A 27,817-nucleotide genomic window follows, 5' to 3' on the forward strand; every position below is an offset into this window, starting at 1 on the left:
GGGGGAGGGCAGGGTTGGGTCAGGACAGGTCTCTCCCTCCTGTTTGTTAGGGCCCTGTGCACCTCAAAGCCTTATCACTTTTGTTAGGTATCAGGGGCAAGAAGGAAAGTGCCTAACAGGCAAAGGTATCCATGTGGGCTGGGAGCACAGTCCTGGTAGAGGAATAAGAACAACAGTTGCAGATAAAGAGTCGTCTGCAGAATTTGCTGCAGGGAAGGAAGTAGTCAGGGAGGGAAGGAAATTATTAAGCCACATGAAGAAAGATAGTGGGAAAAGTATTTCAAAATCATACCTCTGCATTCTCATATCTCCTCCACTATTCATTTTTAGCAATATAATTTGCTTTTATGATCTCTGCTGTGTGGAGGGGAGGGTCACCAGGAGCCAACATGCCAAAGCACACTTCCTGGCCAAAATGCTGGGGGTGTAGTACAGGAGAAGACTGCCAATTTATATTCTTGGTATAAATTAGAAAATTTCCAAACTTTAATAGAGCTTTATCCTGTAGTCCTTTACATTGGTTTGGCTGCAGAGGTGGCCACAAAGGCCAACAACACCCTTGCCTGTATCAGAAATAGTGTGGCCAGCAGGACTAGGGAAGCAATCCTCCCCCTGTACTTGGTGCTGGTGAGGCTGCACCTTGAGTCCTGTGGTGAGTTTTGGATCCCTCATTACAAGACAGGACATTGAGGTGCTGGAGCTTGTCCAGAGAAGGGCTCCAGTGGAGCTGATGAAGGGTCTGGAGCACAAGTCTGATGAGAAGCAACCAAGGGAGCTGGCATTTAGTCTGGAGAAAAGATGGCTCAGTGGAGACCTTGTCACTCTCTTCAACTACCAGAAAGGAGAGTGTAGCCAGGTGGGTGTCTGTCTCTTCTCCCTAGTAACAGGTGACAGGATGAGAGGAAATGGCTTCAAGTTGTGCCATGAGGAGACTGGATGTTAGGAAAAATTTCTTCACTGAAAAGGTAGCAAGCATTGGAGCAGGCTGCCTAGGGAAGTGGTAGAATCACTAGGCCTGGAAGTGTTTCAAGTGTGGATGTGGTGCTTAGTGACATGGTATAGTGTTGGATTTGGCAGTGCTGTTTTAATGGTTGGACTCAATGACCTTGGAGGTCTCTTCCAACCTTTAAAATTCTATAATAGCCACACTTGGCTCTCTGTATGCTCCAATGCCAGGGAGCCTGTGTACTTGGTTCAGAGGAGAATATTTACTCCATGCACACAATGGCAACCCAGTGTCTTATCCAATTTACAGTATGTCAGAGGAGGAAAATCATTGTCACAGGAAAGAGTTTGTTGAACTACAGTATTTTGTAGTTTCTCACAAGTGCAGAACTCTGTTAATCCAAACCGGAAGAGAAATTCCTTCCTGACTCAACCCTGGCAGATGGCTTAAACCTGCACAGGATTTAGATATCAGATGCTTGCAGTGTTTCTTAGTAACTAGAGAATTCAGCCTCCCTGCTAACATCCTGTCTCCTGCTGTAGCTGGTTTCCATAGCTGCAGAAGACAGAGAAGGTACAGGAGCACCATATAAAGAAAATCTGAATACATGCGAAGAATGGTAGAAAATAATTTCTACTCCTTTATGGAGCCACCAGAAGGTTTAAGATTACTACAGCTTTACCAGATGAGGAAATTTAAGCTGCTGATCCAAGATGTGACACTGTTTACTTGAGGGGGTAACTGAAATGTGGTATAATAGTGTTTGGAAGCAGGAAGAACATGAGCTACTTAAAAATAATTAACCAAAGCCACCATGATGGCACCCTTTAATGATATAGACTGAACAGAATAAAAGAATGAAAATAATACATTCTGAATAAAAGAATCAGAGGGCATAATGTGAATTTAAAAGGGTTGCTTTAAGGACAAGGTAACATTGGGTAAAACCAGTGTATCCTGTCTGATGGGAGTCAACTGGATGGCAACCCAAACCAGATTTGAATATTGAAAAAGCACCTGTCCAGTTATTTGGAAGTTACATTTTGGCTTCCACAATGTAGGCTGGAGAACAATTACTCTGAAAGTTTTTAGGTACATGTATTCCCTCAAGGGAAGTAATAAGTCTCTTTGTCAATATTGAGTAACCACAAAAATCAGCAAAAATAGTAGGCGAGATCTGCCTGCAGGAAATAACTGTTAGTAAACTGATCACAGGAGAACTCGCGTAGAATGAATAGCTCAGGAGGAGAAACTAAAGGATGTTTGCAACAGAAATTCTCTATATGGGAAGGACAGATTTTCAAAAGCTTAGTGAGTAAACTGGCCCATAGAATTCAGGTATATAAATGTTAAATACAATACAATGAACAGTAGATGCAGGCTAAAAATGCAAATGCTCTCTGAAAGTCATATTCACTGCAAGAGAAGTCTAAAAAGACCATCCTAAATAGAAAAGGATCAATAATCACCTCTAAATTAAAAGAAGGGATACCAAAGAATAGAAAAGACAGTGCTATAAGTATAAAATTAAGATTGTTTTCTTAAAGATTTGCATCTCAGTTGAATTCACTCAAATGTTTTCTTAACAACAGATGAACATAAAGTCCATCTTTTCCAGGGAGGATAAAGCTTCTTCTCCACCAAACAATGTGATTTTCTTGATATTTCTCCTGACTGAAAAGTCTTAGGACCTTTCCTCCACACCTGCCTTTCTCCACTGGCCAGGGATCCTGGATTCAACAGGCATGAACCAGAGACTGAACATGACAAAAATTGCTCAGGCTTTCTGTGCGTGTAAAGGGGACCAAGCAGAGGCACACACAGTGCTGGTGTCCTGCTGGCCCTTGGCCACCAGGCTTCATTGCCCAGCTACCAGAATTCACACATACACAGGCGCGCCTCTTCCCTGCGATGGGAGTTCAGCACTGGCATGAGCCATTGCTAACTGCCTACAGATCATATATTGGTATGTTTAACTCGCGCTTCAGGCTGGGCAACCGGCACCACGGGCGGCCCTCGACAGCGCCGGGCCCGCCATACACAGCTTAGCTTGCAAAGAGCCTGGCGGCGCCCCTACACACACCGGAGGCCCCGCGCCGTGCCCGCAGTGGCTCCCGCGTGTCGGCTGCCTCCGTTCCGCCCGCTCCCATCCCGTCTCCGGTTCCCGGCGGGGCGGGCGGGATGCGCCGCTCCGGGCTCGCCTGCGCGCTGGAGGTGGCTGTCCGCTAGGCGGCGCTGCCTCCCGCCCAGCGGCGCAAGGGGCGCTCTGGCGCGGCGCTCGCGCTCGACGGCCCGGCGGGGCTGGGCCTCCCCGCGCAGGCGCCTTGCGCCGCCCCGCCGCCGCCGCCGCCGCCGCGGCCTGTGTCCGCTCCGCGTTCCGCCATGTACCCGGCCTGGGGCTTGTACGGGGCGGCCGGGCACTACCCGCCGCCCCCCACCTCCATCCCGCCCCCGCCGCTGCCCATCCCGCCCCCCAGCGTGCCGCCTCCCGCCGTTCCGCCGATGCCGCTTCCCAGCTACCCGCCGCCGGGGCCCGCGCCCCCCGCCGCCGCGCCGCCGCCCGCCGGTTCCTCGGGGTTCCTCAGCCTGCAGGAGCAGCACCTGGCCCAGCTGCAACAGCTCCAGCAGATGCACCAGAAGCAGCTGCAGTCCGTGCTCCTGGGCCCCCCGCCGCCGCCGGGGCCGCCCCCGCCGGGGCTGCCGCCGCCGCCGCTGCCCGGCTCCTTCACCGACTGGCAGCAGCAGCCGCCGGTGCCGCCGGTGCCGCCGCCGGTCCGCGGCTACCAGAAGCAGTACGGCCACCGCGAGCCGCCGCCCCGCAAGCCGCCCCCTTCGGCCCGGGACCGCGACGGGCAGGAGCCGCCGGGCGGGCACGGCGACTGGGGCGAGCCGGTGCCCGCCGAGCCGGTGCCCATGGACATGGAGCTGTCCTCGCCGCCGCAGTCCCCGCAGCCCGCTGCCCAGCCCTACCTGCCCCCCGGGCAGCCCTACCTGCCGCCGCCCCAGGCCGAGCCTTACCCGCCCCCAGCCCAGTCCCCGCCGCTCCAGCCCTACCTGTCCCGGGCGCCCTCACAGCCGCCCCCCTCCTTCTCCGAGCCCCCGCCCTCCTACCTGGAGCCCCCGCCGGCCACCGCCTCCCAGCCCTACCTGCCGCCTCCTGCCCAGGGCTACATGGCACATCCCCAGCCCTACCTGCTCTCCTCCCAGGCCTCCCCTTCCCAGCCCGCGCAGCCCGCCCTGGCCCCCTCCATCCCTCCCCCGGTCAAGCCATCGCAGGCTCATTTCCCCCCGCCCCAGGCGTCCTTGCCCCCGCCTGCCGGTGCCCAGCCGGAGGCCGCGCAAGGTGCTGCCAAGGAGTGCGGTGGGACGGAGCAGCCGGACCCCTCCACCATGACTCCCCAGGTAAGACGGCTCGGCTGGCAGCGGGGAGCCGCCGGGCAGCGCCGGCGATGAGCCGCTGGCAAGTGCGGGGTGTTGCAAAGGTCCCCGACTAAGGGGCAGTTAATGAACACACCCCATTTGCATAATATTGGAAGGATTTTAACGCAATCCGTGCAGGTGTGGTAATGGCACAGCTCAAGGGAAACTGAGGCTGATTTATCCAGTGTAGTTGATAGGGATGTAATAAGTTGATATTTCTCAAGAAAAGTTGTTTAGGGAAAAGTGAAATTCTGACTGACTTTACTTTTCTTGAGCGTGTATTGGTCTCTGGAGAATGTATTCCAAAGCACAGCAAACCTCACCTAACCCCGGTTGTTTTGTCTGGCCTGCTGTGTGATGCAGCAGTCTGTTCGCTTGTTGCACATTGTGGGTGTCACTTGTCTTCAGTGATTTCTTTATTATTGTTTTTCTAAGGGGTTGAGTTGCAGTTGTCTGCCTGATTAGTGTAGAATTGTGACTATTTTAATCTTATCACACGCAGTTAAAGCTGCAGAAATGTTTCTGTTTCAGTACAAATTTACCCTGTATTTAGGCTTAATCCACATTTTGTGCTGTGTGTGCTTGATCTTCCAGTATAAAATTTCATAGGCCATTGGAGGGAAATGTTCTGAAATGCCTCGAAGAGAAAAATGTTGCTGCTATGTGTTTTTCACGTGTACCCTAGGACCAAAATACTGCAAAATATTTGTGTGCTTCACTTCCTAAATGAGACCAGTTCCAGTGAACTTGATGGGACCATTCATCTGCATTGTCAGGGACAATCCAGGCTTAAGGTTCAGCATGCACAGTGAGGGCACGTGTGTTGAGGCCTTCAGCTATGTACATGGTTTAGGCAGATTCACTGAGGCTTTTGCATGGGTTTAGAGTTATCTCATTGGGATCCACCTGTAAGATCAAAATTGAAGTGCATACTTTAAAGTTTCTTTATTTAAATCTGTTTTATTGGTAAATTGATCTCGGGGTTCTGATTTGAAACTAGGTTTGCAAAAATCCTGTTGTGTCATATTGAAGTCACTGACACTTTAAATTTACTAATTGCTGGGACACTTTTTAAATTTTATCTATGTAAATTTCATTTTTACATTTTTACTGCATAACTAATTGCTGCCTGGCAAAGTAGTGCTTTCAGTTCATTTCACTTAATTTTATGAAGGTTTTTGACAGTACTAATTGATCTTGTGTTAACAACAAAACTTAATTTTTTAATGACAAAACCAAAACCACAAAAAGTCACGTGTAGAAAGTGGTGTTAATTTGGTATTGAGGCAGCTTGTTGACTTCTTAAATTATTGAGCTCAATGATAAAATAGTAAACACTCTCCAGAAGAGTTGCAAATAATGCTTTATTGTGGTGCACACGTGGAAGCAGCAGGATACTGCTGAAGTTTCTGTTGTTTGGTTTATGAGTGTTTATACAAATAGCTTTTATCTTGAGTAGTTTGCTTGCTCACATTCACAATTCAGTGTTAATTCCAAAGGAATATGTTACTTTCCTGTTAATACATTTGTTATAATAGATTGATACAATTTTGGTTATCTTAGGCTGTAAAATGAGACAGGATTTGGAGTAACAAGTTCTTCTTACACAATAGGAATAGGAAAAGCTAAGTGTAATGATGCTTTCGTGTTAGTAGTCTGAAAAGCTCAGTAAAGAAACAGTAATTTGTCATTTGTAGTATCCTGTTAAGCTGTTGTTTAAACTGGCAATTGAAAGCAAATCTTTCTGTTCTCATCCCACAGTAATAGTGGCTGCAGACAAATATATCAGTGTTTTTTCTTAACTCAGAAAATATGTAATTTTCCATGAGTTGGTGTTTTATTCTTTTCCTTTCCTAAGATACTGTTCTTTGCCTTGAAAGTATCATGAGTTTAGCATGGCTTCTTCTGTAGTTATATAGTTGGACTAAATTGCTGGATTCCTGTCAAATCCAGTTTAAATAACTGTGGTATTTCCTTAATTTTCCATCTGATACCTGGGTAATGTATGCTGCTATTTGTTTATAGTACCACAGAATGGTTAAGGCTGGAAGGGACCACAGGGGTCATCTGGTCCAACCTCTCTGCTCAGGCAGGGTCATCCCAGAGCACATGGCACAGAGTTGTGTGTTCCAAACAGTTCTAGAATTTCTTGAGTGAGGGAGACTGCATAATTTCTCTGGGCAGTCTGTTACAGTGCTCAGTCCTCTACATGGTAAAAACGTTCTTTCTCATATTCAGGTGGAATTTCCTGTGCGTCAGTTTCTGCCCATTGCCCCTTTCTGTGTTCCTTGGCATCACTAAGAGCTTGGATCCTTCCTCTATCACCCTCCCTTCAGATACTTGTGTACATTGATGAGGTCTCCTCTCAGCTGTCTCTTCTCAAGGCTGAACAGGCTCAGCTCCTTCAGCCTTTCTTTGTGAGAGAGATGCTCCACTCCCTTGGCATCTTCATTGCCCTCCACTGGACTTGTTCCAGGAGTTCAAGTCTCTCTTGTCCTGAGGAGCCCACAACTGGACACAGCACTCCAGCTGTGACCTCACCAGGGCTGAGCACAGGGGCAGGATCACCTCCCTCAACCTGCTGGCAGTGCTCTTCCTGCTCCAAGGATGTGTGGGTACATCTTTACCCATAAATATGCATTTATCTACATCTGCTAAAGCTACCCCAGCTTTACCACCTCACCATTTAACAGACTGCTGCACTCTTTAAATAGTCCCTTTGTTGTATAGAGGGTGCTATACCGTTTATCTGCAATTTTCACCTGGAAAGGACATAGTGTCCCCCAAAATTGGTATTATGTTATGGCTTAGGGTCGCCTGTATTAACTTTGAAGTAGTCTTTTGGTGTACTTGGAATTAACATGTTTGGTGGTATGCCCTGTGATCAGGAGCTCATAGTGCTGGTTTCAGTGTTCCTGTAAAATGCAACTGGCATCTCTTGGTCAGCCAAAGATGGAAAAAGGACTGTGTTGATGCTCATATTTTCCTTGGCCTTAAGGATTATAATTGGACTTGAAAAATGACAAATCAAGCTGAATGGTAAGTCATTGTGAGGAGATAAGCACTCAAATAACTGAACTCTTCATCATGAAAAATTTTATACACTAGCACATCTGTTTTGTTCCAACTAAGCTGTAAAAATCCACTTTTCTGCCTTTCTCATGCTTTTTAGATAGCACAGTAATAGATATCACTGAATCATCTGCTGAAAATAATAGGTAATTGTATTATCATTGCTCTGGAAAGCCCATGTCATATTTTGAGTTCTAGTCCCATGTCCAGTTTGTGGAATGAGAAGGAAACAAAATAGATCTGTGGAGACAATTTTGTAGCAGTAGAACATGTGCTCACTCATCATAGCATCTCACACCATGATGGCAAATCACCTTACAGTACCTTTTGAGATGGAGAGATGGATCAGGTTTTGTATAGCTGGGAAAGTATGCTCCTCCCTTGAGTTGCAGTTCTTTCAGCATGTTGTTGAAGATTTCTAACAGAGTCCTGCCTTAGATGTAAATAGTGTATTTATTTTTAAAATACCTAGATTTTTCTGAGCTGTGTCTTGAATCCACAAAATTGTAGCCTGTGGAGAGGTCTCTAGTAGGGACTCTGGTGGCACAAGATCACGACAGATGTAGAGTTGCCTCCTTCAGATGTCTTTGTTTATGTTTGATGCCTGATATTTCTCATATTTAAAGAGATACAAAATTGTTGGTTCTTACTCAGGTCTCTTTAAGACACTACTACTTTAATATTGAGATACTTATCTTTAGTCTTTTGTTCTTTGTGTTAGTGGCAGCTTTCTTTTTGAAGCTTCTGTTACCTGCCTTGAGTACTCTGAATTCTACCCTGAAATATTTTAAAAGAAAGCTTATTATTTCTTAGATGGATCATTTTTTGGGGGTGCAATCACACCTGCTTCCCTCTTCAGCTATTGAATGAACCAGGATTAATGAGAATTCAGAATCTTCCCTATATACTGGTTCTGATTGTTCTTTTTACTCTCCACAGCTTTGTTCAAACATCTTCACCACAATTTCTCAGCTGTCATTTTCACTCTACTTGATGTCTGTGTTCTCTGTTCCTCCTCTTCATGTCTTCTGTACATTTTCTTCCTTTTATCTTTACTGTAGTTCTTAGATATAAAAAGCTCTAAAACCAATAAATAGGGTACTTTATAGCATGTCTGTGGTAATTTTGCTTATTATTGCCTGTGTTCCAGATTTTTGTTATTATTGTTTGTTATATTTATAGAATAGTAAGCTTGTTTGGGTAAAAAGTAAATTCTCTTGTGGGTTCTGTGCATCACATGGTGGTTTCTGAATTTTGATTTGATCTTCTGACATCCATTGCTGAAGAAGTGGGTTTTTCCTCGAAACAGTTTTAAAAACTTCTCTATGATATGATTCTAGTGACGATCATTATTGATTTTCTGTTGTTTTTCTTGTGGAAACTGTCTTAGAAAATTTACACCTATTACAGGAACAGCAGCAATACTGGTACCAGCAGCACCTGCTTAGCCTGCAGCAAAGGGCAAAAGCCCATGCTCAGGGCCAGCAGCAGATGAAAAGTCCAGTAGTGAAGGATGAGCAGAGAGCAAAGTCTGAAGAAGGGAAAATGAGTGCTTCAACTCAGCAGTCTGAGCCTCCCCCTCTTAATGAATCCCTGCCTCCAGCATCCAAAGAAGACGAATCTTCTCTTACATCCACTGAAACTCAGGTAGGCTTTGTAAAGCGATGCCACTCCATTTGTGTCCTAGACGAGCCAAAACCTCAGGAAAATTAATGCCATCAAATTCTCGTGTATACTTTTTAACAATAACTGCATGTTGTGAAGCAGTCTTTAAAAAGGCATTTGCTAAAGCTGCACCAATTAGAAAATACATTTCTTGTGTATGAAATTGCATATTCACCCACAAATGCCCCAACAAGTCTGAGCTGACTCCCCTGCACCTTGCACAATATTATCATCTTTGTATGTGAGAACACCTTATGATACCAAAGTGCAAAATCAGGTAGGTACTCCATAGCTGAGGAATGCTATGTTTAAGACACTATTTCTTAGTTTCTCTCTGGTAGTTTGTGAATTCTGGCTCCCCTTCCCTCTGTGCGTTAGAGTTGATCTGAAAACCAAGAATTTTGCGGAGGTTTTTTTGTCAGCGTGCTTGGTAGCAGTTACTGTATAATAGATGGAGATCATGATTGATGTTTGAACAGTATGTGCTCCACTTTAACTTACAGCACACGGATTCCTACGAAGTGGCAAAAATAATGTACTTGGAGTTACTTTACCTTGTCATGAAAAACCACTGTTTCTCATTACCTTTGCTGTGAGCAACAGATAACAGATTTTCATTAATCTCTTTCCTATAGGTAGTTTCTCTGTGTATGAATAACCTAATTGCCATCGCCTAACCTTTAGATTAGACTGTTCACATTATGAAAAGATGTGAAAAAGAAAACATTAAGGAAAGGTGGGATAAAAATCAGTCTTCCAGAACCATCAGAAGGGTGGCTGGAGCACTGAAATAGAGTGATAAAGTAAGGAACAGTGAGAAAGTTCCTGTAAAATATGAGCAAGTGTATTTTTTTTCTGACAGTAACAACTTTCCTTTACTTATAGTATTTGCCTTTTTTCTGTAGCTCAATATTGAGCCTCCTGATGACCCTGAGGAGGATTTGAGATTGCAGCAATTGCAAGCAGCAGCAGCTCAGTGGCAGCAGCACCCCCATCACCGGGTTGGGTTTCAATATCAGAGAATAATGCAGAAGCATGCTCAGCTGCAGCAGATAGTACAGCAGTATCAACAGATCATGCAACAGCCTCCACACTTAGAGGTGAGACACTAAGGAGTTGATATTTGGTATACATCCTGAGTCACCCAGCACTCATAGTCTGCTGAAAAATATGTAGTTGAATAATTTGTGATGGTTGGCTCATTTGTCTAGCTACTTTTTCTGCTTGGGTAGAAGTTTAAATCCATTTTCCCTACTATCACTCAGCTTCAGAATGAAAAAAGCATTGACAGATGGTGATGACGCTTCAGTAGGATGAGAAATACAAGACTTCTCATAAGATTTTTCAGACATACCTAGGTGATTCAGGAGCAAAGCTGAACACAATGTTGAATTTACTCAGCTTTGAATGTTTTGCCACTAGAGAAACAGTTCAGAAAGGTCAGGTAAACAGATGATTGCACAGCATAATTTGAAAGCTGCTCTTTTTTACAAAAATAAATATGTACAATGATAAATGTAGATGCCAAAAATAGACAGTAAATGTAATTAAGAAAATCAGTATCTCACATTATTTTTAATTCGAGTAATCAGTTGAAACCAGTATTTTAACCTTTAAGCTTTTAAGTAGAAGTTGATTGTTGTATCAGAGTTGAGTCATCCTTTACTGGGTTGGTAGAGTTCGTACATTAAGCATATCTTTGTAGGTTGGGCTGTCTACGTGTTTTTTAAAATAAATATCTTTGGGTAAACCTAAAAAATCTCAGGCAAGATCAAGCCACGAATATTACAATATCCTCACATAATGAAAGATAGAACTCCTTGAAAGAAGTTCTATTATTTGTGCAATAAGATCTGGCAAAGGCTTAGAGAAGAATAATTGCAGGCAGCTGAGGTCATTCTGAACAGGTTAATAGCAAAAACTGAAACCTTGAGAAACAGTCACGTACTGTATATGTGTGAAGATTGATTTGGGCTTTAGCCATTGTTAGGATCCAGTAATAATACAGTTTATACAGATTTTAGGTTTCTTCTGCTCTCCTATTGAAGTCTTCTATACATAGATATAGTATATAGTCATAAAATATGTGAATTTTCACAATGTCTTTTGATGTCACTGTTGGTGTTTGCTTTTGTTTCGGTGTGGTTCTTCCTCAGGCTTGCGGCCAACTCATCAGAAATTGTGATATTACAAGTGATACTGAAATACATGGCTCTGAGAGTAACTGACTGTCTAAAGTATTTTGAACCTATTCTTGTTCTCATTGCAGACAATGTCAGTGGACATGCAGCTGCGACATTATGAGACACAGCAGAAACAGTTCCAGCAGCTTCACAAAGACTGGGAGCGATCAATGAACCAGCAGTGGCAGCATCAGCTTCAAACCTACCCTCACAAAGACCAGCTTCAAGAGTATGAAAAACAGTGGAAAGCATGGGATGAACAGATGAAGGTCACTCAGTCACATCTGCAAGAAAAAGTGACCTCACTCCAAAATCTCAAGAATCAATATCCTGCAAATGTTTCGCTGCCACCTCCATTTATTCCATATTCCCAAACTGGTCAAGGTGGCATTCCTATTATGCCTCCAACTTTACCTTCAACCACCCCTCCACTGGTCCCTCCACCTCTGTCTTCTGTTTCTCAATTACCCAATTCCTCTGTCCCTTCAGGATCCAGTTCTCAAAGCAGTCAAGCTACTGAAACACCAAGGCCAGCTCTCCTTCCCACCCCAGGTACCTATGCATCAAAAATAGCTAGTTCAACTAGCTATTCACCTTATCACTCTCAAGGAGGTTCATCCTTTAGCTCATCTGACCACGGAAAGTCTCAAGGTCATCTTGGTAAACAAACTGTAAATATTTCATCCGAACAACAGTGTGGGGAACTGAAAGGCACTTCTTCAGTGTCTTCAACACACACACCTATTGTGCAGGATAAACCGGTGAGGTCGGGTGGATTGCTTCCAGATCCTCCCAGATCAGCACGTTTTGAAGGACCTAGAGGCCCTAGGTAAGAATGTTTTTGTTGATTTATACATATTCCAGGCTACAGGATTTTCAGTGATTTATTAAGAAACGAAATATGTATCTTATTCTCAAATCTTTTTCAGGTTGTGTGAAGTGTGTATTTGTTCAGTGGAGGTTTTGTTTTAATATATGTACACTATGCTCTCTGTATTTATATTTTTAAAGTAAGGATATATAGACTTCTTTCACCTGAACATAATCTAGAGTAGATTGCTTCTTTTTATTTTTTGGTGAAGTGCTTAGGGATGCTGCCCCTTTTCATTTGCAGAGGCACAATGCTCCTTCTTTGAAAATAGGAAAGCTGTTACAAATATTTGATGTGTCTTTGCTGATTTTATATTTGCTATATAATTTAATCCAAGATCTTGTTTTTTGAATGTTTTTTTTTTTTTAATACAGGATATCAGGGTGCAGAAATCACATCTCTTCTATCTGCTTATTAGTTTGAGATGGGTTGGTGTGATGTCTGCTGAATCAAAGGATAGTGGTGTTCTGTTCAATTCTTTCTATCCTTTCATACTCTGCTAGACTTTACAATAATATCTTTTTGATTATTACCCTTCTCTTTGCTTCCAAAGTGATCAATCATGAATAATAATTTGTGAATTGCTAGCAATGTACATGAACTTTATATAAATGAATAATTTTCTACCTCCTGATAGTTTTTACGAAGTGTTTCAGTTCCTGGGGATTTGTTGGATGTACAGTTCTTAACAGACTGTTTTCATGACTTGCTAGAGCATGTCTTTTATGTGTGTTGGTTTAGAGCTCAGTGATATGCAGTGATAGGCACAGGTTGTCTTTCTGGGCTGTGAGCAGACATTTCTAGTTCACAAAGGACTGCTCTTGGTCCCATCATGGCCCAGCCTGTGTTGAGACCAGGGACTGCCCCTTGTACTTGGACACATGAGGTTCCCACAGGCCTACTTCTCAAACTTTTCTAGGCACCTCTAGATGGCATCCTGTCCATCAGGTGTGTCACCCACACCACTCAGCTTGGTGTCCTCTGCAGACTTGCTGAAGGTGCACTCAATGCTAATGTCTATGTCATCGATGAAGATACAAAACAGTGCTCACCCCAGTCATCTGAGGGACACCACTTGTCACTGATCTCTCTGGACATTGAGCGATTGTTCCCTATCCTCTAGATGTGACCATCCAGCCAGTTCCTCATCCCCCAAATATTCCTCTCCATCAAATACATCTCTCTCCAATTTAGAAAGAAGGATGTTGTGGGGATGCATGTCAAAGGCCTTAAAGAAGTCCAGGTAGATGACATCCATAGATCTTCCTTTATCCACTAGTCATTCCATCATAGAAGGCTACTGAGTTGGTCAGGCAGTTTGCCAGTTTGTCCAAGGGGTACACTTTCTTAGAATTTTCTTTTCTGGCTGATGTACCTATAGGAGTCCTTCTTGGAACTCTTTGCATCCATTGCAAAGTTCAGCTTCAGCCGTGCTTTGGCCTTTCTGACTCATCCAGTTACGTACAGTGAATCCCAAACATCTAAGCAACTTGACTTTGGACATGAGTTCTATATTTTGTGTAAAATTAATCTACAGGATTTTAATATGACATGTTCATCTGAATAAAATTTCTATATTGTGTCATCTGTAGATTTGATGGACCTCGAGGAAGAGGATATGACAAATTTGAAGGCTCCAGACAGAGAGGACCTCGTTTTGACTCCCAGCGCTCAGAGGGATACAGGTCACGTTTTGACCGCCCGAATACGGATGGACAGTCTTCGAGTAGATGGGGGTCTATCCCACGAGGACCAGCAGGACAGTTTTATACTACAAATGCATCACATGGACACGGTTCCCGGCCTAGTGGTCCACGGTGGATGGGGCCCAGGCCTCATTCAGGACAGCAGCAGCAGGCACAGACAGACTCGCAGTCAGAAAGCAAAGAGCCTTTTACAGACACAGCTGGCGATCAGCAGTCTGTAACCAGAACAGAGTCTACTCCCGACACACAGAGTGCAGATCCCATTGAGCCAAATGAGGACCTGACAGACACTCAACAGGAACCATCCAAGCCTGAAGTCAAAGAACCTAGTTCAGACCCTCCTAAAAAGTGGACATGGAGTTCACATGATCCCAACCAACAAGTAGAGGAGTCCAAGGCACCCACCCCACCTATTCAGAACCAGAATACAGTAGCCCCTGCAACAGGAAGTCAGGATTTGGATTCAGCAGATGGCCAGTTGGCAGCTTCAGATAGCACCCAGGGCCTACCTGGACCAGAAGGCAGTGGAAGAGGGCCATTTATGCATGAAGATAGAGGAAAGGGGCCAGGAGGCAGAGGAAGGGGCCGTGGCAGAGGGCAGGGGGATGGTCGCGGCTGGGGAATGGGCCGTGGCCGGGGCATGGGAAGGATGGACAGTGGCCGGGGAATGGGAAGGATGGACGGTGGTTGGGGAATGGGCAGAATGGATGATGGCCATGGCCGGGGAATGGGCAGGATGGACGATGGCCGTGGTAGAGGATATGTATACAGAGGCAGAGGGCAGGCTAGGCAGGCATCTATCCGTGGCAGGGGAATGTTCAGGCGAGCAGACAGCAGGGAGAGGATGCCAGATAGACGGTCAGGCAGCAGGGAGAGGATGCCAGAGGGACAGTCAGGCAGCCGAGAGAGGGGACTGGGTGGACGGTCAGATAGCCATGAGAGGGTATTCTCTAACCGAGACAGAGAGCTGCCTGGACGGACTGGCAGCTGGGACAGGGGACGGGATGGAAGCCGGGAGAGAGGCCCGGTCAGACGGGCGTGTAGCCGGGAAAGAGAGCCCATGCGAGGGACAGGCAGCCGAGAGAGGGAGCCCATGCGGCGCGCAGGGAGCCGAGAGAGAGTCCCCGTCAGGCGGGCAGGGAGCCGCGAGAGGGTCCCCATCCGGCGGGCAGGGAGCCGCGAGAGGGACCTGGGCAGGCGGGCAGGGAGCCGGGAGAGGTGTCCCATCAGGAGGGGAGATAGCCATGAGAGGGAAGCAGGTAGATCTGAAACAGGCAGTATGGGTAAACCCATTCACCTAGGAGATGACCCTGACAAATTGCCTCCATACCATCGAGATGAAGCATTCAGGGGTTCTTGGGGTCATGAAGATGATACAATGCAGGAGGAGTTTCCTTTAGATAATCAAGATGATCCGCCTTTGGAGCATGAGCAGTTGGATGAGTGGCAAAGAGAACAATACTGGAGAGATCATAACTCTGATTATCAGGATGATTCTGTACATACTTATGATAGAGATGACAGATTGCAATCCCACCATTCACTGCCTCCCTTGTCTCCTCTACCACCACTACCTCCTTTATCATCTGATCATGACAGACGAGATTCGTGGTGGGATGATTGGAAAAGGCCGAGAGAAAGGGAACTAGAGAGAGATCTAGATAGAACTGGAAGATCCACAGATATTTATGATCAAAATTTAGATAGAGAATGGGATAGAGACTGGGACATGAGACCTATGGATGACAGAGAAATGGGAAATCGTGACCTGGATATCCCTCCTCTACCACCATTACCACCCCTTCCACCTCTGGACAGGTATCGTGAGGATAGGTGGAGGGACGAAAGGAGCAGAGATCATTATGACAGAGACCTCCAAGACAGGGGGGAGCTTAGGATTCGAGAATATCCAGAGAGATACGACACATGGCGGGAGAAGCAAGACTACCTTCCCGAAAGGACTGACTGGGAGAGGGAGCGGTTGTCAGATAGGTGGTATCCAGATGATGGAGAGAGACTGCGCTCTTTGGATGACCGCCCGGATTCATCCCTTCCTCCACCTTCACATTCCTCTGATATGCTGGGAGCAGATTCAAACCTGGACTCTGACCAGTCCTTGGGAGGAGTGATGGTACTAAGCCAAAGACAGCATGAGATAATTCTGAAGGCTGCCCAGGAGCTCAAAATGCTTCGGTGAGTTGCCTGGTTCTGATTTTGAATAGGAATCCCATTCTCTGCAATCCATTTGAATCAACACAGTAATGGCTTCATTTCTTTTACCCACAGCATGATAGTAAGGGCTCATGTGGAACAAATTATTTTGAGTACCTTTATCACAAATTCTGTTGGTGGGCTTTTTTTCTTAAATAGATTATTGTCCCTTTCCCTGTGAATATGGTGTTCCCTGTATGTTACTTTCCAGGAAGAGATCTGTCTCATCACCTGACCAATCTTTTTGTTGTCCTCAAATTAACTTGTGGATAATTGCTTTTCAGTCTTTTTGGTGGGATCAGATGAGCTTAGTTATACTTGCTTATTAGTACTTACCCCTCATTAAGACCTATATTAATGTGGTTCTTAAAACCTATTTAATTTTTTTGATACTTGTTTGCTTTTAAGTTAAAGCATAGGTGTGTGTTTGTTTGTTTGTTTGTTTTACAGAGCTTCCTCATTTGAAACTCAATATTGCCAATGAACAATTTTGTCAAATTTGATTGATCTTAAGTTCTAGGAATCAGCATAAAAGGAGTGATGTAACAATTAGGAGGGTATGAATGCAAGAGTTCATCAAGACCACATTTTAGCTACTAGACGTCCTAAGGCTTTAATAAGTGTTTATTATGAAATTAGTAATAGGAGAGGCTGTATGAGGCTTTCGACAACCTAATCTAGTGAAAGGAGGCCTGGAACTAGAGGATTTTAGAGGTCCCTTTCAACCCAATCCATTTTGTGATAGAGATGCTTTGCACTTTTCTTCAGGCTGTTTCTTTTTCAGATTCGTAAGATTGCTGAGCACCTGTTCCGTATGGAAGGTCTTAGTTGCATGCCAAAATGCAAGAAAAATAATTTTTAAAAGGGAGTAATTTATTCTGAATAATTTAATAATATACTGCAATGAGATTAATTCAGTGGTGTTATTCACTGTGGAATCTGTGTTGTAAAGTAGTATTTGCCACAAGTTTGGAGTAATAGATTATTTTCAGCTTCCTGACTTTCCCATTGCCTCAGTTGCCAGGCGTATGTTTTGCTGTTTATTGTGACTAGCTGCAAGCCAGTCACTTAGGCTAAGGACATAGTTTGGGAATCACTACAAGAGTGATTTATTAAGGCTGAAATATTTCAAACATAGTCACTAAAATGTCTTCTGTAAAAATTAGTTACATATAATCTTTCAAAGCCAGTGAAAAGGGGAAATATAAACATGATATTGTTTTTTAATAGAATATGACGGTAATCTTAAAATTAGTTACACTGGTACTTCTCATTAGGTTGTTATAGGCAGGTGATCTAAATCTGAATAGTAGGAACAACTTTATGGAGATTACCTACTGATTTTTATGGGGATTTTTTGAGTCAAGACTTACACCAGTAGTGTGGTACTTAACTGCTTTCATCTCCAAAATGAAAGCCTTCATCTGGCTTTGCTTTTATTGTCTGTAAAACAGCATGCTCTCAGCTGCAGACTGTTCTGGTTTTGTGATCTAGTGTAGTAGTCAGTTTACTCTTTGTATTTACAAAATGCTGAGGATTCTTTTCTTTGAGCCAAGTTCCCTTTCTGCTGAACACTGAACAGATGCATTACTCATTAAGGAGTTTTCTGTTATGTCTTGTTACAGAGGGATCCCATTCTTAGTTGTTGTTTAGAAACTGTTTCAGTACACAGAATTATTAGCAATTGGAAAACTTAGATTTAAAAATGCAAACAAAAGCTGAAGGGAAGGGAAATCATATTCACTAGAACTTTGTAATCCAGTGATTGTAGTACTCACAGCTGAACCTGGTCTCTGCTCTGTAGACTACGTATTGATTGTATATTAAATAGAGTTTTGATATATAAACCAAAGAAACTAAGGTTAAACTCACAGTTTGGTTTTTCATATATTGGAATCTCTTGTGCTTTGTTGGCCTCAATCCCATTACCATGTAAACCAGAGCAAGTAACTGTGAACACTTATGTGTGCATTTCCAAGGGGTTTCTTGCTTGCAGAAGGTGTTGACAGAAGCTAAAAATCCAGCTTTGCTCTTTACCGTTCAGATTAAGTGGTTCTGGCAAAGCACAAGAGCATAACTGCATGTCTCAGGCAACTTATGATCAAAAAGCATGCAGCTAATACACTTAATGTCTCCATGGTTAGGAGGATGTGAAACAGGGATTTCTGAATCACAGCATTTCCCATGTAAAGCTTGCTGTGTCCTTTTCTTCTTTTGGCTTCATCTCTGATGCTAGTGTAATATGTGTTTTCACCATTTCTTTAATTTTTCATTTAAGCTATAGACTGATAACACTGTCTTATGATGTATGTGCAGGGAGCAAAAAGAACAGCTACAGAAGTTGAAAGAGTTCAAACCTGACATTTCTACCCAGGACTCTCCAAGATCACAGAACACAAGCGCAAGGCCAGGTGCCTTTCAGGTAAATTCAACTTACACTGATAACATATTGGTAGTAATTACGGTTTATGTGTGTTGAACCAGTTCTGCACACTGGTAGTCACATTTCTCTATGGAATGTCTCCCCAGCTGTTCTTACAACCTTAGCTGTCTTCTGTTGAGGCAAAACAACTTCTTCGTTTCTTTAAATTTTTCAAAGCATTTTCTACTCAGTCAGTCCACCAACCCTACATACATCCAAGTATGACCCATCATGGATGGTTGCACATGAGGTTCAACAGTCTAGATTGCTGTGGGATAATGTGCAAAAAGAGGTGAGCTCTTCCAAAACAGGGATGTAAGGTTCACAAGAAGACCCTGCCTTTCCTTGCTTAAGTTCTTTCAGTTTGCACTACTTTTCCTGCTCCAGGAGCTGTGTCCTCTCTGAAGCTGGAAAAAATTGAAGATGTCAGTCAGAAATTAAAATATTTCAATGTAGCATTGACATTAGCCTTCTGTTTGCTGTTTTTATTGGGAATTTTACTACCTTCTAGAATATCAAGTGCATGTGAATTTGTGTTTGTGTACCTGCATCCTGTTGTGTGCAACTACTGCTCTGCTGCTTAATTTCCTGTGCAATTCTGGGAACTCATTAGCTGCTTATATTTGGTTTTTTGATAATTCAGAAATCAACTGAACTTCTGCAGTCATGCTAACTCAGGTTGGTAAATTCTTCCCTAGAATGAGTAAACAGTTTTGTTTAATGTGTATTGGAGGAGATATCTGAGTTGATGCATATCTTAACCCCAGAGTTACTGACACCAATAAATATAGTCATAAGGTCTTCTGGGTCTGACATTTAGCCAGACCATCCTTTTTTTGTCCCTCTGTCCAGAGAGGTGTTACTCAGTGAAGGAGGCACTGAAAGTTTTCTTTTTGCCTAGGTTGACCTTTTCCTTATTTACAGTGTCTGTAAAGCAAAATAATGGAACTGATTTGCTACCAAGAACTGCAGGTATGTTGATGCCTTTAGGAAGTTACTTTACTCAATTTTAATATTTTGTATCTCAGACTCATCTGCCTAGAGGTTTTCAAACAATTCCTCCCTCCAAGTATTTCTGCTGTGACTTTGAGCTGTTATTACAGAACTCAATTTTGTATCTACAACCATTCTGCAATTTTTCTTGCATGATGCTAATAGGACTGCCTTTAACTAGGCATCTACTCTGATGCTGAGAAGTCCTGTAATGCGTGAGATTTCTTGTGGATGTTTGATTTGTGAAGGATTTGGTTTAGTTTGGTTTTCCACTAGGCAAGACCTTCCAATTTCTTATGTTATTCTGATACTGATTTTATTAAGGTTTTCCTGGTATTTCTGCTCTCTGTGAATTTTTCCAGTGGTTTCCACAAAGAAACTGGCCTTATCAATCCTTTTGCATCTCAGCAAGCTGCCCTACTTTCAGATTTTCAGCCTTCACACAGACAGCAGGAATCTTTGCATACGGCAGGAGTCTTTGGGAGTAAAACAGTAGACACTTTCATACTGAGATAGGCCTACTGGAGCTAAAATTGGTAAGGTTATTTTGAAGAAAATAAGTAGTTTTTAAGCCTTCACATAGTGAACAAACACAAAATTAAATCAGGCCACCAGTTTTTAAAACTAGTCCTCCTGTAGCACCTTGATGGAGGTACTAGAAAATGTGTATGATTTGACTACCGATTGCCATTGCACGTACTGAGGTTGAGAGAAGGTTAGTTTACAGATCTACATTCAAGTGCTTTCTGCATCTAGGTCTCTTCTCAGCTATCTTCAGAGGTACCAGTAGAAGCCCAAGCTATTAAACCTTCTCCTGCTGTTATTATAAAGCCTCCCGTGTTGTTCAGACAGCCCACCCCTGTGACAAGACCAAGTGCCCCACTGGCAAGGCCTACTACACCTATGACAAGGCCACATGCTCCAGTTTCTACTCCAAGTACAACCCCAAGTCATGGTCAATCTTTAAAACCATCACCTTCTCTTGTGGAACAGGAACGCTGGGATGAGGACTCTTTCCATGGGCTGTGGGACACAAATGAGGATAAAGGTGCAAATATGGAGTACGAGTTGTGCAAACAGGAGTCGATGATGCCTCCACCTGTCTCCTCGCCTGTGAAAGTTCCTGCTGTCCACACCTCCATTCCATCAGCTGTACCAGTGTCCCTTTCTCCAGTAATTCCACCAGTTCCTAAAGCACCCATCATTCAGCAAACGGTGGATTATGGCCACGGGCGAGGTGGGTATTACAGTGTATTTGATACGTATCAAAGAGCTAATTAGTTAGTGTTTTACTTGTTCATTTTAGAAAGACCTATTTTGTGCTGGTAAAAAAACAGTGTATATTCCATGGCTGCTATTCCATTAATGTTGTTATAGCCATGGGTGCTTCTAATAAACACAAAATGATGTGTGGTATTTAGATTGATACAGATACTTTCCCTTAATCCCTTTGTAGGTAGGTGGGAGTAAGTGGGCTGGAAGGTACTTCAGATGGTTACAGTTCTTAAGTGTGACAGTGATTTAAAGCAGATTGTGGCTGGTGTTTGCATTATTTATATACTGCATAATGGGTGTGAGGTACCCTCTAGCCAGAGAGGGAGACAGTCTGGTTTTGTAGCCAGTATAGGCATCCTGTACAGGTGTTTAGCATGTAAGTAGAGGAGGGCTCTGCTTTTTACTATTGAGCTTACCAAAGCTAAAATTCAACATTAGTTTTTAAAGATAATTGATCTCCCTCCTTTGACAGGAGTGAAATCATGACATAAAGAAATTCTTAAATTGTGCGTTGTCATTTAAAGACTGTTTTTTCTCTCTTAAAATACCATAACAGGACTAGAAGCCATATCTGTTCCATTAAGCAGATGTTGTACTAAAAGCTGTTAGAAAAATGTCATTGTTGTGAGACTTTTAGTTACTATTCTTGACATTACAGTAGTTCTGTAAGTTATGGAAACTTAGAGAGCATTTTAATGTTTATAATTTTCTGACACTGCATGCTACCTGAAAAGGCAGAAGTCCCATTGTTAAGATTAAGTGGTTTGTGTCCACACACACAAACCCACTTTGGCCTTTAAAAACGATGGTGCTGTTTATTTACTTAAAACTCTTTTTGCATTATCCATTCAGAGAAGTGATGGCAATTTGTTCTAGTCACTTTTAATGCCATTGACTGATTACTTTCCATGAAGAGGAAAGAAAACGCAAGATATGTTTTAAAATCTTATTTATCTTTTTTGTTTATTTTCAATCAGATATAACCACCAGTAAAGTGGAACAGATTCCATATGGGGAGAGGGTAACCCTTCGTCCAGAACCTCTACCAGACAGGCAAACATTTCAAAAAGGTAGGAGGTGCTTGGCTAGCTTTTAAACAGTTATTTAGCTCTTAAGAAAAGTTGTAAGACACTAAAACCTTGGTCAAACTAAGTAACTCTTGTTTAAGCTACAGCCACTGTTTTTCCCTCAGAGGTCCATAAGCATAACATATTTTGATATTTTCAAGAGGAGTACTGCAGTTAATAACCTAGCCACTTTAAAATTAAGTTTTGTAGCTTTAAGTAGGATTGCACCATATGGTTGTCTGTTACAGTTTGGGGGAGTCTCTGATTAAGTCCATCCTGGCTCACATATCATATACTTTGCTTGCACTCTTGCCTGTTGCCTTCTTTTTCTAAATGAGTAGTTTGGATTTCCATGGGTTTCTCCCTTCAGACCATCCAGGTCGCTACAACAGAGAAAGAGATCGTGAGCCTTATTTTGATCGTCAAGGTAATTCCAACACAGATCACCGGGATTTCAAGAGAGACCGGGAATTGCACAGAGACCGTGGTTCTGTGGACTACGAACGAGAGAGGTTTGAAAAAGAGCGGCATCCCCGAGATGATAGGTACGTGGCTTTGGAGCACTATGGAAATCAATACAGTTGAGGCTGCTTTGAGTATCAGGCTGTCCGTTTTGCCTGTGAGGTGCACATTCCTTTCACTCTGTAATCCATAGTGGAACTTCACAAAAATGCACAAAATACACTAGATACTGTTTTGGCAGGGTTCTTCCTACTACACCTTCAAGAACTCAGTCTTACCGTGACAAGAAAGACCATCCGTCCTCCAGGCGAGGAGGTTTTGAAAGACCTCCATACGAACGAAAGACAGATCGTCCAGCATATGATCATGGGCCTTCCATGTTTGGAGGTACAGTTTCTCAATCTTGAAGTCATGTTAGAATATTATGAAAAATAATGGACTTGCAGAGGTGAAGATTAATTAGTAGAAGATTAATTGATTTGCAGTATTTGTGTGTTCAGAATATATAATTCATGAAAATTTCTTTAGGTGGTGGCATTTAGTTTTGTTTCTCAGTGGTGATGAGATCATGAATGAAACAGTTATATACTCTGCTAAAAACTGTCTTTGATTGCAAGAGGTTTAAGGTTAGAAATTTTAATATTTTTGAGGACGTATCTGTGAATTTAACTTAAAATAATGAAGGTCTGTTTAAATCAGCTCAGCTGGGTATGAACATCCTAATTTTTCTATTTTGCTGAACTAAGAAAATTCTTCTGTCCAAACACTGGAATTTGAAGGTGATCGTAGAAATTACCCTGAGGAAAGGATTCCTATTTCTGCTCCATCAATGCCTCGTCAGCCGCCGCCTGCTCCACGAGTAGAAAGGAAGCCAGAATCTAAGAATGTAGATGATATTTTAAAGCCACCAGGACGGGAGAGCAGGCCAGAGAGGGTGAGTGTACATTCTGAAGGCAACAATCAATTTTGACAGGGTCTGTATTCAGGTAAAATGCTGGTGGATGTAATATGTTGGGAGCAAGTGTATATTTGAGGAAGCTCTAGGAATTAGCTTGGTTCCTTTGCAAATACCTAGGATCTTGTAGTATTAGGAGTCCACAGGAGAGGTAAATTTCGTGGGAATGTTCAGAGCAAATTAGTGTGTAATACTAAGGTATTTTGGCCTCTTCTGAGGCCTTCACTGGTTTTTTGTGATGTATCAGGAAAACAAAATTGTCTTTAAGCAGAGATTTGGCAATTCACCGTATTATATAAGAAAGAACACGATTTAGGTTGTTAAGCGTTCGGGTAAGTTTGATTAAATTGAATGAAAGAAGTTAGTGAAACTGAACCAAAACTATAACATGCAGCCTAAAATGCTGAGATGATTAACATCAAAAACTCTGAATTATGTGTAATTATTACCATTTCTCACAGCCTGGTTTCTAAATCAAGTGAGTGCTGGATGGGATTGAGTGTGAGCCCACAGCGCATAATTCACTAGAAGAAAATCTTTGCAAAAGACAATCTGTTAAATGTAGTACAGTATCATGTTACATGATCTTTGTTTCAGATTGTGATCATCATGAGAGGGTTACCTGGCAGTGGAAAGACTCATGTAGCAAAACTTATCAGGGTATGTAAACAGGCAGTCACTGTGTAGTGCTGCTTGCCTTTTACATGTGCTTCCTTTGTTGTTTGCTCTCTGTTTCCCTGGAATTCAAGTCTGTTGTTATTTCACGTTTGATGTCTTCATGTGCTGTGTGAATCTCCACCACTATTAGCAAGCAGAAGAGATACTACTCTCTTCTTGTTTTGAGTGTTGAACAGGGAACTGCTGTTGACCAAAAGTATTTTGAAGATCCTGTATAACAGAATGGAATTTTTACAGCAAAGCTATATGCTTTCTTATTGCTTTCTTCCTAGGATAAAGAAGTAGAATGTGGAGGACCTGCACCAAGAGTGCTCAGCCTAGATGACTATTTTATCACTGAAGTGGAGAAAGAGGAGAGAGACCCAGATACAGGAAAAAAAGTTAAAAAGAAGGTAGTCTTAATTTTGTTGCTTTTCTTGACAAAGAAACAAGGCATTCCAGAAAAACATCAGAATTCCAGTCTGTGGGTTGGGAAGGGTGCAGAGGTCTCAGGGCTGTTTTTCAAAACAAGCCAATATAACTTAGGGTGGTATGAGCAAATTCTTAAAAACTGACCTGAAAGGTGTTTTTCTCGCACGAGTGCACTTTGTGGTCGTGACATTCAGGTGTTAAATATTAGCCATTTTATAGATGAAATCTTTCTTAATGTTTTTGTCCTTGGTGAAGGTGATGGAGTACGAATATGAGGCTGATATGGAGGAGACCTATCGTACCAGCATGTTTAAAACTTTCAAAAAGACCTTGGATGACGGTTTCTTTCCCTTCATTATCCTGGATGCTATCAATGACAGAGTGCGACACTTTGAACAGTTTTGGAGTGCTGCGAAAACAAAGGGGTTTGAGGTAATGGAACCTAAATAGCATTTCAACTTGCTAACAGCCATATCCTGATGTTTCTAAACTTTTGAATGGAAAGTGTCTCCCACATTAAGAAAAACGCTGTGGTGTGCAGTTACAAGTTTGCTTTCTTTAAGTGTACAACTGCAGAGTGCATCACGAGGTAGAAAAAGAGCTCTAAAAATTGGTTTACAGTATTTAATATTACCTTTTTCTTTCTAGGTCTACTTAGCTGAAATGAGTGCAGACAACCAGACATGTTCCAAGAGGAATATTCATGGGCGCAAGCTAAAGGATATCAGCAGGGTAACTGTATACATCTGGGGTCATATTGTGCTTTTGGGACCTTTTTTTTTATAGTTTGAAAACTATAGATTATATCATGCTTACACTTTTCCTCTAAGAAGTACTGGGAGTTATTTCAGGGGATTGTTTAAAATAACTGAAGTACAGATACATCTTGTTATCAATCAGAAACTGAATTTTCCAATGAATCTGCTAGATTTTTAGAGGTGCTTCATTTTTGTGTGTGTTTTGTTAGATGTCTGATCACTGGGAGGCAGCACCACGCCACATGATGCGCCTGGACATTCGCTCACTGTTGCAGGATGCTGCTATCGAAGAGGTGAGAACCTCTGTGCTTGTTAAAACTACACAATAGGTCAATGTGACTGTACTGAAATTAGGAAGCAGACAAAGATGTGATTACACCTAGGCAGTTATAAGCAAAGCACTTTGGAAAGCCGGAATTACTGCTTCAGGAAAGTTTATTTTGTTGCTCTTATTAATTACCCTAAACATAAAGGTACATTTTTACATTTTATCACCTTTTTGAAGCTCAGACTTAGGCATCTTTGAGCAAGAGTTGAAGTCACTTTGCTCTTAGCAACTGTTGAATACCAATTGAGGATATTAAGGAGAGTCTTTTGAAAAAGGAGTTGGAGAAAGTAGGATAAGAAAATAAGCAAATTTCAGCTAAGTCCTTGTTTTGAGAAAATACAGATGTTTAGCAGAGAATGAAGGTTACAATTGCTTTTTTTATTTCATTTGCAGTTTGCTGTGACATGCATCCTTGGTGTGTCAGCTTACTGTATTGTTGCATTCTTCATTGGCAGTTGTGTCAGGAGCTCTGGGCATAAATTAGTGTGTTTGTGTGGTCTTTGTGCATAAACCATAGCTGCTTGTTGCTGTCTGAACAGCTCTTGACATAGCCATAGAAACTGGTGAACTGCTGAAACAGACAGAGGGTCTTTGAAGTTTGTCATTATGTTAGCAGGTTATTATTAAATCTCCAAATTCTTTGTACTGGAAAATAGTAATCGTTAAAAGGACAGCAAATGGCTCCACTCTAAAATAGGCTCAGAGAATGGCAGATTGGGATTTATAAGGTTTTGCAAATTATGTAAAGAACTGTACATACTTGGAGAGTTTTGTGTATTCCAGAGTGTATGTATGAGTCCCCAGTACAGCTGTGGTGCCCAGAAGGTATTGCATTAGATGAGCAGAGTTAGATATATGTCTTCAAGCATTCTTGTATTTTGTTGTGCTGAACTCTATGATTACTATTATTCTTTACTGTGATTTTAAAATATATAAAAGATAGGGCTCAGTAGAGATGTTCTATGCAGAGACAGCCATTCCAGGTATATATAGATAGCAAGTTTAAGACTTTTTTCTGAGACTGCAAGTCTTGAAATGTGATTCTTGAAATGTGTGGAAAGCAGAAGTATCTTGCTGTTACAGATAGTGGTAACACAAGGAATGTGTGTGAAGGAAGGGCATGAAGGATTCATATGTATTGCGTCATCATACTTTCAAAGATGAATCCTTTCTTTTCTATTTTAATTTGGATATCTATATTTACCCTGTTAAGAAGAAAGTACTTAAAAGCCAGGCAGTGCCTTGTAAGTCTGTACATGTGCTTTGGAACAGGTGGAGATGGAGGACTTTGATGCAAATATTGAAGACCAGAAAGAAGAAGTCAAGAAGGACACAGCAGAGGAAGAAGAAAGTGAACTGGTAGGAGACACATCAGCCATCCCTAAAAAATTGTTCATTAATGTGTCTGAGGGGGAATCTCAGTCTTACAAGTGCCAACCCATTGCTGTTCTCAGTGGTGCGATCTTAACGCACGTGTGTCTAGTAGTTTTTTACTTAAACATTTCTAGGAGAACTTTAATGATAAATCATATTATTTCTTCCTAATTTATTTCCTAGAATACGTGAGTATGTGCTACAAGCAGTATTGTCAGTGGAGCATGGTAACATGCCTCTTAGAGACATTTTAAATTGCAGTACATAATAGTGCTGTCTTCCAGATAATCTAAGAATTACAGAAAGTGAAGGGATGGGAACAATGGGTAAAGATTCATTTAGCTTATTTCCTTTCACATGTCTAAAGAACTCTCTTCAACTGTCACAGTATCTGACAACAGTTATGAAGACTGCTTTTTCTGCCATGGTTGACTAACTTTGTTTGTCAGGTGGTTTTTCCAAGGTGAGGCATTAGGCCTCCTGGATAAATAAAGGTTATAGAATTGCCCTGAGGGCTGGCTTTTTTAGGTACGTATTTAAAAGGCTACAAAAGGCTTCCTGCTGTAACTTCTTGGTATGTGTTGGAGCTGCAACTGGTCCATGCTTGATGAGTTGAATGTCTCAAATCTTGGTTCCCACAACCAAGCAGTTAAAGTTCAATAAACAGGAAGTAACCAAAAATGTCCAAGTTAATCAGTGTTTTTCCTTGATGGAAATTTACTATTCCTCAGGAGTGGCAGGTCAGAAAGGAGATGAAATCAGAATTTTGAAAAGCTTAGGAAAAGTGGATTCTAATAAACATCTGTTTTTTTCAACGTGACTCATTCTCTTTACTAAATTATTCTTTGGTGCAGAATATGAGACTGCATAAAGTGTGGTTAGAACATTTCAAAGACGCATCCATGTTTACAAGAATATGGCTGCTAGTCCCATTTCCATGAGCTATAGCTAAAAGATAAAGTTGTCTTTAGCTTTTAAGACATTTGTGCATAAATTTCTGTGTGTATGTGTGTGTTTATG

At 42.4% G+C, this 27,817-nt stretch overlaps 1 protein-coding gene across 5 annotated transcripts in view; it reads left to right on the forward strand.

The window, feature by feature from the left end:
* Positions 1-3,292: 3,292 nt before the first annotated feature.
* YLPM1 (YLP motif containing 1) overlaps positions 3,293-27,817 on the forward strand; it is a 33,775-nt gene continuing 9,250 nt past the window's right edge. For 2 of the 5 annotated variants that reach the window (XR_013774596.1, XM_079308547.1), the window contains exons 1-17: positions 3,293-4,348; positions 8,849-9,085; positions 10,009-10,203; positions 11,373-12,115; positions 13,750-16,056; positions 18,391-18,496; positions 20,483-20,726; positions 21,742-21,834; positions 22,202-22,376; positions 22,535-22,680; positions 23,040-23,227; positions 23,846-23,908; positions 24,199-24,318; positions 24,593-24,769; positions 24,986-25,069; positions 25,305-25,388; positions 26,696-26,782. Coding sequence is in view for 4 of the 5 variants with exons in the window: in XM_079308547.1 (XP_079164673.1) it covers positions 3,329-4,348; positions 8,849-9,085; positions 10,009-10,203; positions 11,373-12,115; positions 13,750-16,056; positions 18,391-18,496; positions 20,483-20,726; positions 21,742-21,834; positions 22,202-22,376; positions 22,535-22,680; positions 23,040-23,227; positions 23,846-23,908; positions 24,199-24,318; positions 24,593-24,769; positions 24,986-25,069; positions 25,305-25,388; positions 26,696-26,782 (6,069 nt within the window). In the remaining variant the exon portion in view is untranslated. Of the gene's footprint in view, positions 4,349-8,848; positions 9,086-10,008; positions 10,204-11,372; positions 12,116-13,749; positions 16,057-18,390; positions 18,497-20,245; positions 20,727-21,741; positions 21,835-22,201; positions 22,377-22,534; positions 22,681-23,039; positions 23,228-23,845; positions 23,909-24,198; positions 24,319-24,592; positions 24,770-24,985; positions 25,070-25,304; positions 25,389-26,695; positions 26,783-27,817 lie in introns of all 5 variants that reach the window. The other 3 variants (XM_079308545.1, XM_079308546.1, XM_079308548.1) reach the window with 3 other exon arrangements.

Source organism: Erithacus rubecula, assembly GCF_903797595.1.
Source record: "Erithacus rubecula genome assembly, chromosome: 6".
Taxonomy (NCBI): Eukaryota; Metazoa; Chordata; class Aves; order Passeriformes; family Muscicapidae; genus Erithacus; species Erithacus rubecula.